General features: G+C 36.1%; 1 protein-coding gene across 1 annotated transcript in view; it reads right to left on the bottom strand.

The window, feature by feature from the left end:
* Positions 1 to 3,543: 3,543 nt before the first annotated feature.
* The window catches only part of TDO2 (tryptophan 2,3-dioxygenase), a 17,198-nt gene continuing 4,991 nt past the window's right edge, over positions 3,544 to 15,750 (bottom strand). The window contains exons 5-12 of the mRNA XM_017526035.2: positions 14,916 to 15,043; positions 13,820 to 14,006; positions 12,267 to 12,374; positions 9,287 to 9,398; positions 7,675 to 7,732; positions 6,451 to 6,530; positions 5,701 to 5,791; positions 3,544 to 4,114 (exon numbers count right to left, since the gene is read on the bottom strand). Coding sequence (XP_017381524.1) covers positions 3,961 to 4,114; positions 5,701 to 5,791; positions 6,451 to 6,530; positions 7,675 to 7,732; positions 9,287 to 9,398; positions 12,267 to 12,374; positions 13,820 to 14,006; positions 14,916 to 15,043 — 918 coding nt within the window. The 3' untranslated portion in view covers positions 3,544 to 3,960. The remainder of the gene's footprint in view (positions 4,115 to 5,700; positions 5,792 to 6,450; positions 6,531 to 7,674; positions 7,733 to 9,286; positions 9,399 to 12,266; positions 12,375 to 13,819; positions 14,007 to 14,915; positions 15,044 to 15,750) is intronic.

Raw genomic sequence — 15,750 nt, forward strand, 5'->3', positions numbered from 1 at the left:
CAGGACGCGGAGGTTGCGGTGAGCCAAGATTGCACCTTTGCACCCCAGCCTGGGTAACAAGAGTGAAATTCCGTCTCAAAAAAAAAAAAAAAAAAAATCTCCTTTACCTCTTAGAACCTCTGTTTTGGTTAACAGAATCAACATTATGGAATCACCCAATCAGTAAAATTAAGACAAATCCCAAATATTTAAGCAGGTCATCCAGACCTTGGTAACCCATCACCGAATCCCCTACCTCCTGTGGCTACTGTTGTTTCTCAGTTGCACGTTCTCTAGTGTCATTTATCTCTATTATTCAGTAGCCTACTCATTATACTCTACGTCCCTAAATCCAGACCGGAAGTCTGGTGACTCAGATCAATGTTCTTATAGTCAGTCCATCTAGTGTATTTCCCCTGCATAAACGGTTCAAGGGCTCCCAATGCCTGTATGATAGCATGCAAGCTCTTTTAAGTGAGCTATCGTGAAGAAGCCTCTCTACTTTTTTAACTGTGATCGCTACTATGTTGCATAGGTTGATTGCTGTTATGCTGTTGCCCAGCCATAACAAACTACTTGAACTCCAAGCAATGAAATCTTCACATAATAATTAGAAGTCATAATAAAAGTCATCAATATGTTTCTGGATGTGGTTTCACAAAGACCTCAAAGTTCATACTAAATTAGCCAACTTTACAGTGATTTTCTAACCCATTTAAAAATTATAAAGTGGCTCATCAGCATTAGAGGCAAATGTGGCTGGCAAGGGTGAGAACTTGCAGTCTAAATTATTTTGATATTTACATTAAGAAAGACTGATACAAGCTTTGATAAACTCTTGCAACTTCTAACGTAGTCACACCAAAAAATACAGGTGTAAAGAACTAAATATAACCATATAGTCTATGAGATGGTTTAGCTGTGTCTCCTCACCACATCTCACCTTGAATTGTAATAACCCCCACATGTCAAGGGCAGGGCCAGGTGGAGATTTGAATCATGAGGGTAGTTTCCCCCATACTATTCTCATGGTAGAGAACAAGTCACATGAGATCTGATGGTTTTATAAATGGGAGTTCCCCATGCACAAGCTCTCTTGCCTGCTGCCATGTAAGATGTGCTTTTGCTTCTCCTTTTCCTTCCACCATGATTGTGAGGCCTCCCCAACCATGTAGAACTGTGAATCCATTAAGCCTCTTTCCTTTATGAATTATCCAGTCTGGGCTATGTCTTTATTAGCAGCATAAAAACAGACTAATATAACAGGCTAAGAAGGGAGTTATGGTGTTGGCTGGGGTGACTGACCCGGACTGTCAAGATGAAATCAGTCTACTACTCCACAGTAGAGGTAAGGAAGAGTATGCATGGAACACAGGAGATCCTTTAGGGTGTCTCTTAGTATTGCCATGCCTGTGATAAATGACAATGGGAAACTGTAACAGCCCTATCCTGGCAGGACTACAAATGGCTCAGACCCTTCAGGAATAAAGGTTTGGGCCATTTCACCAGGTAAAAAATTGTTACCTCCTGAGGTGCTTGCTGAAGGCAAAGATAATAAGTAATGGGTAGTAGACTAAAAGTAGTCATTGATAGCAGCTTCAGCTATGTGACCAGTTGCAGAAACAAGGACTGTAATTGTCACGAGTATTTCTTCCTTATTTTGTTGAGAACATGTTTGCGCATATAAAAACTTGTACTAAGAAAATATGTTCAATTTATTTCCTTTTGTTTTCCTTTCTGATGCGATATAAAATTCATTGACTTCCTATCATCATTTAAGCATTGTTAACTTCATGCAATAGCATTTGGGTTGGGGATTGGTGCACTGTCATTTGTACAAAGATAGCTGTATTGTGTTAGGTATAATTATGACCCTATTGTCTTTATTTGAAGATTATGTATGATTTCAGGAGATGTGTATGGGTTCAAGTTGACAAAGAATGGACTTGTGATGGTTAATATTGAGTGTTAACTTGACTGGATTGAAGGATGCAGAGTATTGTTCCTGGATGTGTTTGTGAGGGTGTTGCCAAAGGAGATTAGCATTTGAGTCAGTGGACTGGGAGAGGCAGACCCACCCTTAGCCTGGGTGGGCACCGTCTAATCCCTGCCAGCGTAAAAGCAAGCATGGAAAGAACAGACCTGCTGAGTCGTGTGTCCTCCGTCTTTCTTCCATGCTGGATGCTTCCTGCCCTGCAACATCAGACCCTAAGTTCTTCAGCTTTTGGACGCTTGGAATTATACCAGTGATTCACCAGGGGCTCTGGGGCATTCAGCCACAGACTGAAGAATACACTATTGGCTTCCCTACTTTTGAGGTTTTGGGACTCAGACTGGCTCCATGGCTTCTCAGCTTGCAGATTTGCCATGGGACTTCACCTTGTGATTGTGTGAGTCAATCTTCCTTAACAAACTCCCCTTCATATATACATTTATCCTATTAGTTCTGTCCCTTTGGAGAATCCTGGCTAATACAGTCTATTAAAAGAATGATAAACATTGACAAATGCCATTTACACCAATATTCTAAGGCACTTTGGTGATAAAACATCTATTAACATATTTTTTTCCTGAGAAATATCAGTTTATAAAATAAGTACTTTTATCCCCAGAAAGATAGGAAACTAACCTTCAACTGGTGATTGTACCAGATAGTTAATAAGTTTGCAGGGCCAGAATTTGCCCTCGAACTTGTTAATTTCAAAGCTAGTACCTTTTAGCCACCATGCGATTTGCCTCTGTATAATGTCAGCTTAGCCACCATCAGATACTGTGAATATACACATACGTGAACACACAACAGTCATGAAGGTAAAGGCAATGATATGTAATTTGGAGACAAACTAGATCATATGATCCTTATTAAAAAAAAAAAAAAAAAACTTGCTGCTTGCTAGTGATAATCACTCTAGATCAAGGTTGACATACAGTTTAGATTTTTTAAATAATATTATGTTCTTCCTGCCGTAACAAAAATTTAAGTTTGCCAATAACCTGGCCAAGCTAGAAAAAGAAGACTAAAACTCATGTCTAATCTAAACTCTTAGTCTAATTAATATGTTTTATTAGAAATGAAGTGGGTCGCTGTTTAGTCTGTGTCATTTCTTCTGGAAAGCACGTCTTCTTTGAGGGAACTGCTACTTGTGCCAACCTCAGTTCTACATGCATTGGAGTTCACTCCACCTCCCAGAACACAGGCACGGGAGCTGGGAGAAGGAGAAGCTTCTCCCTGTGTGAGTTCAGTGATGCTGGAAACTGGGACCCAGCCTGAGACAGGAGCCGTTCTACTACAGGGAAGAATAAAGCCAACACCTACAGTGGAGAGGAGATGAGACAGAAAAGATCCTCCGAGCGTTCCAGGAATATAGCACTCCAGGAACTGAACCCAGTCCTTGTGACATCAGAGCTTCCAGGATCCTCTTTTAAGACTTTCTGGCTAGCGTTCATTTGAATTCTCCAAGCTAATAATTCACCACTATATCTCCTCTAGCCAAACTTCAGATAGATTTCTGTCTTTGGTCATTAAGATTCCAAACAAATACGATTACTGTTTCAAAAACAATACAGGGAGAAAGGTGAATGCTTTATTATTTTTTTAATTTTGTTTGAAAGTCTTTGTGCAGAATGACACAGTTTACTGCATAAAATATTTGAAATAGCTGAACTTTATAAGTTTATAAAGTATGAAACAATGAGATAATAATTACATTAAGGAGTGACATTAGGTCTCAGGGGAAATTGAATTTTTAATAAGAAAACACTCTATGTACAATGTTACTGTTTAAATGAATTATTTCTCTACTTAATGCTTAGTATCATCACAAACGAGAGGTAATTAAATTATTTCCAGAATTAAATGAGAGCACTGTGATGCTGAACAATATTTACATACATTTATTAAAACTACGTATTTATGTAAGTTCACAGAAAATAAAAAATAGGCTGAGCGACTGGTATTCTTCACCGACTTTGCGGATGATTTTAATCTGATTCATCACTGCTGAAGTAGGAGCTATCACAGTATTCCGCTGTATATAGGAATTTGTGAATTATTGGGTTCATCTTCGGTAACCAGTGTCGGGGAACCAGGTACGTTGAGAGATTAAATAAATCTACAAATACCTTGTACCTATCACTGGAAAAACACATACATGAAGATGTGTGACATTGGTTGACATGAAATATTTAAAATTTTCAATTAGAAAATTTATTTCTCAGCTATTTTCCATAATTAATTAGTATTCAATATAATATACATTGCATGTTGCGTATATCTTACATTATATTAGGTATTATGTAGTACTAGTTTTATTCCATTTGCAAAGTTTATGCCCATAAAACAGTACTATGTGTTTTAGGCCAGTGTGGTTCATATGAAATCTGAGAGCCGTATTGCTGATACCTTCATAAAGACAAGGGTGTGTTCTCATTTCCTACTTCTAAAGGATGGTGTACAAGGTAATAAATTTAAAGCAGGTAAAGTTCTTAGATACCCATTTGGAAATATTTCCAACTGAAAAGTAGCTGCCAAATAACTGCTCTGAAGGGATTAATCCATTGCAGTGCCATCTTAGGCTAGTAATAAATGTCTACAGAGTGCTTTTAACACTGAAATTGCTCTTGTGTTGTTAGTTACCAATCTTAACTGTTGTAGTTTTATGGAGGAAGAACATTTGCCTTTGAAGTCAAATAAATCTGGGTTCAAATTCTGTATCTGTCACCTACAATTCAAGGACCTCTGACAAGTTGTTTAAACTTCAATGCCCCAGTTTGTAACTCTGTAAAATGAAAACTTCAGTCCTTCCTTTCAGTCAGTCTTTTTAAAAATGAGACAACATGCTGGAAATGCTGTCTGTGTTTATTATTCCCACAACCCACTGATGTGTGTGCTCACGTGGTACAGGCCGCTATTGACTGTTTTGTGCTTACAGAATTTATTTCCAGGGAAAGTGAAAATGTATAAAAATAATGAAAATTTGAACCTGTATATTTTACAAATCAGCCAATCTGGTAATAACAGTAGGGATGAAAGCAATGTACTGTAAAGATTTGGGGGAGGGACTAAAGTTAAACGTCTAATTTATTCTTGAATTGATTCTTCTTTTTCAAGGGGCCACAGAAGTTTCCCAGTTTCCAGATATATCCATTTGTCCATTTATCTATGATATTGTGAGTATCAAAATAAGAATGTACATGCCTTAGAAACCTCTCTAGCAGATTTTAACTCCTCAATAAATGTTATCTCTTTCCTTCTAAACACTCTAAAAAGGGCACTGTTTGGAGTAGATGGAAATGGTTTTATAATTCAAAATACAGTCATGTCAGAAAACAAGCTACTTTAACTGCGTCGTTTATCTAGCCAGGAAGACATTAGCAGAATTAATAATAAATGTTTTACTGTAGTCAAAACTTGAACCAGAATGGGTTGAAGACTTTCTGCCTGGATGTAAGCACTGTTAAACCCTTTGTGTCCTCACGTATCATGCAGTCGTTGGTACCATACCCCTTTACATACAGGATCAAAACGGTGAAGGTTCATAATTAAGAATTTTATAAAATTACCTCCGAAAGACTGAAATGGAATGTAATCTAACTACAAACTTGTTGTTAGTTTCAGACAGGAGCAAATAAATTGGCTTTTTTTTCGGTAATAAATGTATAGATGGAGAAACAAACTGTTGGTGACTGTCACCAGGGAGAAAGGAGGATTTCCCCACCTACCTCACGGTTGAGCGCAGGTAGTGATAGCCTGAGGAGCCACCGGTGCCAGCTTTGCTGCCCAGCATTCTGTGCACCATGCACACATGGCTATCTAGGCAAACACACAAATTCACTCCATGGATATTTTTCCTCCATTAGTTTCACAATGTTCTAACAACAAGGGGTTGGTAATGATCATTGTTTCTGAGAAAATGCTGACAACTAACACTTGGCCATATGGAAGGCTCATACGTGAGAGCCAGATGAGACTGTGAGGTTGCCTAGCACTCCACTTGCCTCAGGCTACATGCACTTCACTCCAGCCTTCATTGCATTTAGCCCATGCACCCAATATTAGAGATCAGGACCATAATATGACTCATAACCCTGTGCCACCTTTGCCTTTATGGGGTCTTTCATTTAAAAAAAAAAAAAAAACTATTAAAATTAAATATTTTAAACTGCATTGGCATAATGTCAAACATCTTACTCTCATAAAACATTTGTTTTGATCTAAAGTTTATTTTTTTCCTTCAGATTTTAAAATAAAACATTTTCACGAGTCCCCAAAAGTTCTGTGGGCCTAGTGTGCACATGGATAAGTGGCCCCTGGGAGAGAGTCATGGCCAAGCTGATTTGTAAGAAAGAACACAACCACACACAAAGGAGGGAGGAAGAGGGAAGGCAGGCAAGAGGACACGCAAAAGACCAAGATAAAGAGCACAGAGCAGCATGTGTGGCAGCAGCATGGGGTGAGCAGAAAGGACTTACATCTCCATTTGGTCATGAGTGAGTCTATGTCCATAAGATAAGTCAGCAACTGAAAAGGCACCTGGAATCTAGGCTCTTCCCTACAGGAAGAAAAGAAGAAAATATTCGAGTAAATCGAATGTGTTAGGAGGAGCATGAGCGTTGCAATCAGTTGGCCCTGGAAACAAATGTCAACTTTGCTACCGAGGAGCTGTGGCATCTTTGGCTTATTCTCTCAGTCTCAGTTTCTTCATCTCAAAGATGAAATAATATTACTCAACTTGCAGTGTTTATTCGAAGTCTAGAAAATTCCATGTAATATACTTGAAGTAATCCCCCAGAGTCACACCTAACTCTTCTTATTAAAAGAGAGACAGGTACACTATCACAGCTTCCCCGGAAAACAGTAGTCAAACTCTCTAGGAAAAGATATTAAAACACAAAAGGAAAGACGCTTTTTTATTTCTTTTCATCTCTGTTTTTCTTTTTACATCTATTTCTTCAACTTTTTCAGTATATTTTCTAGTTAGGACACATAAGCTTGACTAGCATTTACTCTAATTTAGGCAAAGAATCAAAGATTTTATTTATGTTGCCATTTTGAAGAAAGACTTAAGATTTTAAAAATTAAATAAATACACAGCAGTAAGACAGACTGTAAATATAAGTATTTTTTACTAATGTGATATTTATTGTTCTGACACATTTAATTCATGAACCCTGAGGATGAAACCTTTATACAATATAGTAGGATTGAGTCAATATTTAAGGAATACTTGAAACATTTTAGACGCTGAAAGCAATTTAATTGAAACTGCAAGTAGTACAGTTTACAAGTTATTTTCACTTCATGAGTTTTTTATTTTATTAAACAGGAATAACCTTACAACATTGTTTAATGATAGAACACATTGCATGAGTGAATCTCTGAGAGACAGTAAACTTTGGCCATTTAAGTCACTTAGGGTTACATAATGTTTCGCAGAATTCAGTTAAAAGGGTTATTTGATTAATTTGTGGGGTGTTTAACCCCATTTAACCCTGTTTAGGGAAAAAGTTATGCCTTTACTATTTAAAAGGGAAAAAAAAAAGGGCTCATGAAACTTCATTATTATTTTTCAAGTTTTCTTCAAAAACTAAATTACTGCATTAAACTATGATTGTAAGTTTTAGGCTTTATACTGGATATGTAATTCATATCCACTCCTCAATTTTAACTTTGGACTCTCTTCCGATTTGCTTTACCTGTAAAAATATATCATCAATGCTCCCTGAAGTGCTCTGTATGACAGCCGTCTTTCACCTGCACAATACATAGCAAATGATAATTTGTTAGGTCCCTTAAGGCAAATTTATATTAATTTGGCATCGTCGTCTTAAAAAAAATTAATGGATTAGATGTATTTAGAAAACAATATAAGTTTTAGTTTACATTTTTTATCCTTCAGCTTGAATTTGTAAACCTATCACTTGAAATACAATTTTAACATTGGATTTTAAAAAACAAATTAAAAATGTACATATTTTAAATTCTCAAAACCTTCAATGAGCATCTTAAGAAAACCTGATTTTTCTAGAAAATATTTAACTTTCATAATAAAATGCATTTTCTAAGTAAAACAGTATGTGTCTTTCATTTCAAAAAAGCAGTGATGCGTTATAAGCATCATTTGAAAGTAGCTTTCATTAATTCACTTGAAATTAGTTTGCTTGGTTTTAATGAGCACAATTATGTAAAATCATATATGTGTGCTCTAATGAAAGGCTGTCTCCTTGCCACAGGAAAACAAGATTTTGCTGTTCTTTACTGAGGGTTTGTTTGTTTGTTTGTTTGTTTGTTTTAAAAGAAAACCGAAGCTAACAACCTTTAAGCTTATAAAATTTAATACAATTTCATATGTTGGTATGTTTTGTATTTTTGTTATAAAAGTGAACTTTTACTTTTATTCTGCCCATTTCCAGAAAGGTTTGAGATGCTTTACAGTAAAAGTTCTAAGTCAAAATGAACACAAAAGTTTAGAAATGAAATTACTGCTTTTACTGTTCAATAAGTTTCAGGAACTAATGGCTCAGTAACAATTGTGCCAAAAGTCTAAATGTATGCTTTTCCTGGTCTCCTGATCAACCAAGCAGATTTGGATGAAAGAACTCACCCACACACAAAAGAGCGAGGAAGAGAGAAAGAGAGCAGGAACATTCCACGTAACTGGAATGTAAGAACATTCCAAATTCAGAGAAGAACACATAAAAAGACCCCTTGGTGATAAATCCAAACAACTAAATTTAGCTAATAAAAGAAAATTAGTATGACTGGACCACATGAATATGAGATCGTAAAAGGCCTTATAGACCACATTAAAGATTTTATTTTAATCCTAAAACAATAGGGCGACATCAACACTTGCTCTCACAGTAGCTATTCCTTCCTTATCTTACCTCTACCACAGTGTTTATTATTACAGCAATTGTCTTCATTCTGTCCCTATTAGGCTGTGAACTACTTGAGAAACTACATGCAATTGATCTTGATATCCTTATACCTGGCATAGACTATACATGTTTTTTCTAATGTTTTTGAAATAATCTGAGCATAGAAACCTGTTAAAACAGGTTTATCACCAAAAAATTTACTCAATTTTTGTTCCTATCAGTAGAATATCAATTTTCTTTCTTTTTCTTTGAATTATACTTTAATTAAAAGTTCTGGGGTACATGTGCAGATAGTGCAGGATTGTTACACAGGTATACAATTTTCATTCTATTTCCCCCAATTAAGGCTTGATAGTCTTATAAAATTAAATCTTGATCTCATATTCACACATTCCAAGGAAAAGATTCATAAATTAAAAATACTTACCTCTACTAAGAAGATATTCATGACGTTTCTCATCAAATAAGGACAGTAGCACCTCTTTGTGCTTCTGAAATTCAGCCACCTGTTCCTCTTTTTCTTCAGACTCTTCCTTAGCCTTCAGGAAAAATATGGCGTTAATAATCCCGAGAGAGAATAGATTGATATTTTAGAAAACTTTGCTTATAAGAAAGAGACTTGTGGTTGTAGGAATGATGTGCTTTCAATATTTACTGTGTCATCTAATATTACTATTTGGAAATTATGTCTTATGAGAAGGAATCTTTCACACACTCAATGATTCTACCCTTTTATTTGAGTTTAAATTATTTCTATCCTTTTATTTAAGTTTAAATGATAGAGATGAAACTGTGAGCAAAAATTGAGTGTCCTGATATTATACAGGTATTATCTGGTAGGAATAAGACATTGAACAATTAATCACCCAGGCATTAAATTGCAACCATAGACTATACTATGCAGAAGCAGCATTGGTGTCATAACTTTAAGTAATAAGAAGTCTAGGAAAGACCTTCCTAAAGAAATTTTCCCGGAGCCAAGATCTTAAGAATGGAAAGGAGTTAGTTGGGGAAGAACATTCCAAGCCCAGAGAAAAACACATAAAAAGACTCCTTGATGATAAATCCAAAGAACTAAACTTAGCTAATAAAGAAACAGTATGGCTTTGACCACATGAATATGAGATCATAAAAGGCCTTATAGACCACATTAATGCTATAATCTTAATTCTAAAAACAATGGGGTGACATCAAAGGCTTTACACAAATGGGAGATGTGATCAGATTTGCATTCTGAAAAGATTATTCAGACTGCAATGTGAAGACTAAATTGAAATAGAGGCATATTGGGAAGACAGTTCAGAGATTATTGTAGTCCAGGTGAAAAGCGATAGCGGGTTGTACTTAAGTGGTAGTCGTAGATTAAAGGATAATATTTCAGATCTGAATACGTAACATTGGTAGGACTTGATGATAGCTTGAAGGAGTGGTGAAAGAAGAGGGTGGAGCCAAGGATCACTGACTGATAGGAGTCTGAGGACAGCCTAGATGGACTACAGGAGAAAAAGTTCTTTTTGCAGAGAAGACAATGTTGGTACAAAAGTGGATGGAAAGGGAAATGTTCAAGTTTGGTTCTATTGGTGTGTTTTTGAGAGGACCAGGAGGAAATATCAAGTAAGGTATTATATACATGTTCTGAAATCTAAGGGGATATATAAACCAGGGATAAATGTTTGAGAATTATAGTGGCTAAGTAGATATTCAAGCAGTGAGTATAAATAACCTCATCTAATGAAAGAATATGGAGAGGCCAGACGCAGTGGCTCATGCCTGTAATCGCAACACTTTGGGAGGCTGAGGTGGGTGGATCACAAGGTCAGGAGATCGAGACCATCCTAGCTAACATGGTAAAACCCCATCTCTACTAAAAATACAAAAAACTAGCCAGGCATGGTGGCACATGCCTGTAGTCCCAGCTACTTGGGAGGCTGAGTCAGGAGAATTGCTTGAGCCCAGCAGCCAGAGGTTGTAGGGAGCCGAGATCATGCTATTGCACTCCAGCCTGGGGATGACAGAGCAAGACTCTGTCTCAAAAAAAAAGAAAAGTGTAGAGATAGAACAAAAAGGATCTAAGCCAATGCACTACAAAACTCTACCGTTTATTAGTCTGAGTGAGAAATAAGAGCAAATAAAAGAGATAGAGAGAGAAGGGCCACAGAATTAGAAGCAAACTTAATGGTGTGTGCTAAATCCAAGAGAAAAGAATGTTCAAGAAAGAATAAGTGTAGTCATTAGCAATGAATGATTCTGTGAGGTCAACTAAGTTAAGATTAAAAATGGCCATGGGGCCAGGCGTGGTGGCTCACACCTGTAATCCCAGCACAATGGGAGTCCCAGGTGGGTAGATCACCTGGGGTCAGGAGTTCAAGACCAGACTGACCAACATGGCAAAACCCCGACTTTACTAAAAACACAAAAATTGGCTGGACATGGTGGCAGGGTCCTGTTATTCCAGCTACTTGGGAGGCTGAGGCAGGAGAATTACTTGAACCCGGTAGGCAGAAGTTGCAGTGAGCCGAGATTTGACCACTGCACTCCAGCCTGGGCAACAGAGTGAGACTCCATTTCAAAATGAATAAATAAATAAATAAATAAATAAATAAATAAAATGGCCATTGGATTTATGTACATGAAGGCACTTGAGAATGATGGTACAGGAGGACAGCTTGAAGTAAGCTGAGGGAGATAAGTAACTATTCTGACTCTGTTCTCAACACTTTACAAATATTTAATTTCCTGTTCATCGTAGTCTTAAAAGTTAGATATTCTTATTTTTCTATTTTGCCAATGCTGAAAGATAGGCAAAGAGAGGTGCAGTCACTTGTTACCTGTCACATAGTTGTTAAGGAGTGCAAGTACTGGAGCCCAAGTACTGTGACTTTGAAGTCTATGCTTTAAGCACTACCTGATGCAGCCTCCCAAGACGTAGAATATAAACAACTCTTCCCAGAAATTTAGTCATGCAAAGAGGATGAGAGATCTGTAAGATCAGGGCAATGAGCAATCAATAGTATCTTTTAAGTAGGAGAAAACTGACATTGTCTGAGAGCTGCCAGAAAGCACCCAGAAAATATACAAAAGCGAAAGCAAAGTTACAGGGCCGAAGAGATTTGGTTGGTTAGTTCATTGTGGGCCTAGTTCTGTTTAGAATTGGTCCTAATATAGAATTTTCAATGGAAATGAAAAAGTAATTAATTTCAGCTACTTATCATAGACAAAATCTCCCTTGCAATAAAGGTCTTATTTTAGTATAACATTCATCCCACATAAAGAAAGTTAAATCAATTGTGTAATACGGTCCAAGAAAATACATTTGTGAAAGAAAAAAAATATGAAGAAAATGAAAGGCTAAGGGAAAAGCAAAAAAATAATTAAAATAAAATTCTGAATATTTCTGTATTAAATACCTGAATCCTTACGAATTCCACTTCTAGGCCTTTGGTGATATTTTTTTCTAACTTTCCCCAGAAGTTAAATCCATCTGGCTCTAAACCTGGGGTTCTTTCCAGCCATGCCTTAAATAAACATTTTTTAAGTGAATACATGACAAAATTTAAACTATGTAAAATGCATTGTAACTGACATATATAAACTTGAAACAAGAAATCTTCATGGTTTCCAGAAACATATGCTACAAGTTTTATTTGTAAATTTTTTTTGTTTCTCTTTGATATCTTCATTTATGAAATAATATATTCAGTTTTCTTAATTTTTATAGCAACGGTTAATAATGTTTATTCTTTACTTCTTAAGAAATATATGATTACAGAAATTCCAACTGTCTTCTAGAAATCTATAAACATATCTAAACATATGTTCTATTTAAACGTATATAAAGAGTATACTCCTAATAATTATTTTACTGATATCTTCTGATTTATTCTCAATTTACTTTATGTCTTAGGAACTGAAGAAATTATGATTTGTATAAGATATGATCGCTTCTAAATTCGTGGGCTCTGTATACTTAGCAACTTTGAAATTAACCATCCATGCAATTACTTTGAGATTTTAAAATATTTTTAAAACTAGAAATAAAACTAAATTTATGTGCCTCTGTGGGTCCTCATTTAACTCATACTTATTATAAATATGAAATTAGTTTTGTAATTATTTTTCTCCCTATTCTTACATGCCATTATTTGGCATTATATATAATACATTAACCTAAATCCACATTTACAACACCCAGGGGATTAATGAGCAGAATGTAATTCAACACAGTAAAAGTAAATTCACAAAAGAAAAGGTTTTGTAATGAAAACCAGGTCAATACAATCTTTGTTTAACAATCTAGTTTTGGGCTGGGCGCGGTGGCTCACCCCTGTAATCCCAGGACTTTGGGAGGCCGAGGTGGGCGAAGCACAAGGTCAGGAGATTGAGATCATCCAACCTGACTAATATGATAAAACCCTATCTCTACTAAAAATACAAAAATAATAATAATAGTAATCTATTTTTGAAGAAAAAAATAATAATTCCTGAAGGCTCATATACGCCTTTAGGGAATTTGGATATGAAGGGAAAATTTTCTGTGGTGTATATTCTTAGTAATTTAGTTCAGCTCAGAAAAATACTAAATAACTGGAAATTTTCAATTACAGAATATTTTAAAATAATAACGCTCACTAAATAATCATACTCAGTCTAAAAATCAGCTAATTAAGTGTTACTTAGTAGGGATGTTTAAGGAATTGTTTTATTGAGATGATGAGGTTATTAAATATTTAACGTACAATTGATTACATAAGTATTTCTGAAGTTCTCAGTAGGGTCCTTGACATTTTCAATATTTTAGTAACATGAATGAACAGATTCAAGTATTTTTATGAATTCTTTCTATCCTTATATCCAATGAATGTAACTCAATTTTGATATGATTTTAAAATTCTGACTTAGCAAAAGCTAAATTAAGAAGATGTATTGATTTAAACTTTAGAAATTATATGTGAGCCCATACCTCCACTAATTGCAGAAGCGTCTTTTCTTGCTCAGACTTAAGTAGCAGTTCATTATTTTCTCCTTTGAAGTTATCACGATAATGTCTTCTGTTATAAGGGACTCTCATGTTCTGAAGAACACCTATCTTGTTTTCTAATAGTCGGAATTGCAAACTCTGGAAGCCTGATGCTGGAGATAAGTACTCTCTTTGAGATTAAATGGGGGGAGGTAAGGCAAGGCGAAGAGAAGAGAAGACAGAGGACAGAGGAGAGGAGGAGAGTGGGGAGGAGGGGAGGGGAGGCGAGGGAAGAGAAGAGAAAAGACTTCAGATTATCAATCACCATAATGGTTTATTCTACTGTAAGAAATGGTCAGTTTTACTCTCCTGGATATCAAGAGCAAATGCACACAACTGTCTAGTGTTAGACCTGTGATTTGGCTGTTATTGAAATCAGAAAAATGAGCTACTTAAACATCATCGAATATCAAAAAATGTTATTACTCCCACTCCCCATGTTACATCCTTGGGAATGTCTTTCATTTTGTTGCTGCTAAGACTTTAATGTTTTAAATTCCCCACGACCTCTACTTTTCCTTTGTCAGCCATATTCAGGACCTTGCTTGTTACATCCTACATCCAATGACAGGTTCTTAAAATTTTTTCTTCTCATATTTTGGTAAGAAAAAAAGCTACCTATATGGTATTACCTTGAAATGTATAGTTAAACGTCATGGTTTAATTCATAACTTCTACTTTGATTGACATGCTTCTGTGTATATCATTCCTGTTTTTAGTTTTTGTATTTTTCAAATGTAATTACATGTATTTTAGTCAATGTGCGAAGTTGCCTAAAATTTTTTTTGGAGAAACACAGGACACACAGTGAAGAATTTAAATTAATTAATCATATTATGCTTACAGGTAAAAATGAATAATAAAATATTTTTAGTAACTTCTCAAATGCTTTGTGATTAAAGACCCCTACGTCCATATAGTGACAAAGTGTTTGTAAGATAGGCTCCTCATGGCACACAACACACACTTGCTCCTTTTACCCCGCTGAAATGAGAAAGTAAACTTCATCACATTTTTTTAAAATGCCAGAGGTACACACCTGAAGTCATTGAAGTCCAAGGCTGTCATCGTCTCGAGAATGGAAAACTGCTGCACCAACAGTTTAAGGATCACTGCCACCCGGTGCATCCGAGAAACAACCTTAAGCATGTTCCTTTCATCTCTGACCTGATGGTTAAGAAATGAAACACTGAGTTAGCAATGCTCACCTCTAGAAAATACAAAATAGACAATGACACTGCATTCCCATTCATTTCGTCTCTAATTTTGTTTTAGAAGGGAACTTTGAAACAAAAATTTACTAAGAGTATATGTTGAACTAATAACAGTTCTGAATTGCGTGCAAGGAATTTCTGTAAAATATGGATTTTTTTTCTTTCTTTGACTATAGAAAATTATATAGAAGCAAGATAAAAGTAAATTCTAGAATACAACCTCCCACTGATTTCAAAACAAGTTTCTCTTTTAGTTTTGTTTCGAAGAAGGGAGGTCAAGATAACACAGGAAATTCTTGGTGAGGATTAAACAACATGTGGACCATCTAATCTTTACTGAGGGCCAAAGTGGCCCCTGACATGGATGGAAAGTGGATTCACACATGCAGGAAAAGTCCCATCTGTATGTGTGTGCTCTTGCTCCTAGCCCTTCTTGGGAGCTTATCCAGTAGACCGCCTGGGCACAGACATCCTCCTGGGCGTCACTTGTGGCCTCAAGACCATTCTGACCCTCACCGAAGTCTCCACTTTAGGGGATGTGAAGAGTAATCAGGAAAGTGACTGCGTGTCTAAGAAGAAAATGGTTCCTGACTTCTATGTTGACAGCATAGCTGACCTTTTGCCGCCCTTCAAGGTTAAAGATTGAGTGTCTTTAATCTC

The sequence above is a fragment of the Cebus imitator genome, unplaced genomic scaffold (genome assembly GCF_001604975.1).
Source record: "Cebus imitator isolate Cc_AM_T3 unplaced genomic scaffold, Cebus_imitator-1.0 Scaffold40, whole genome shotgun sequence".
Classification (NCBI taxonomy): domain Eukaryota; kingdom Metazoa; phylum Chordata; class Mammalia; order Primates; family Cebidae; genus Cebus; species Cebus imitator.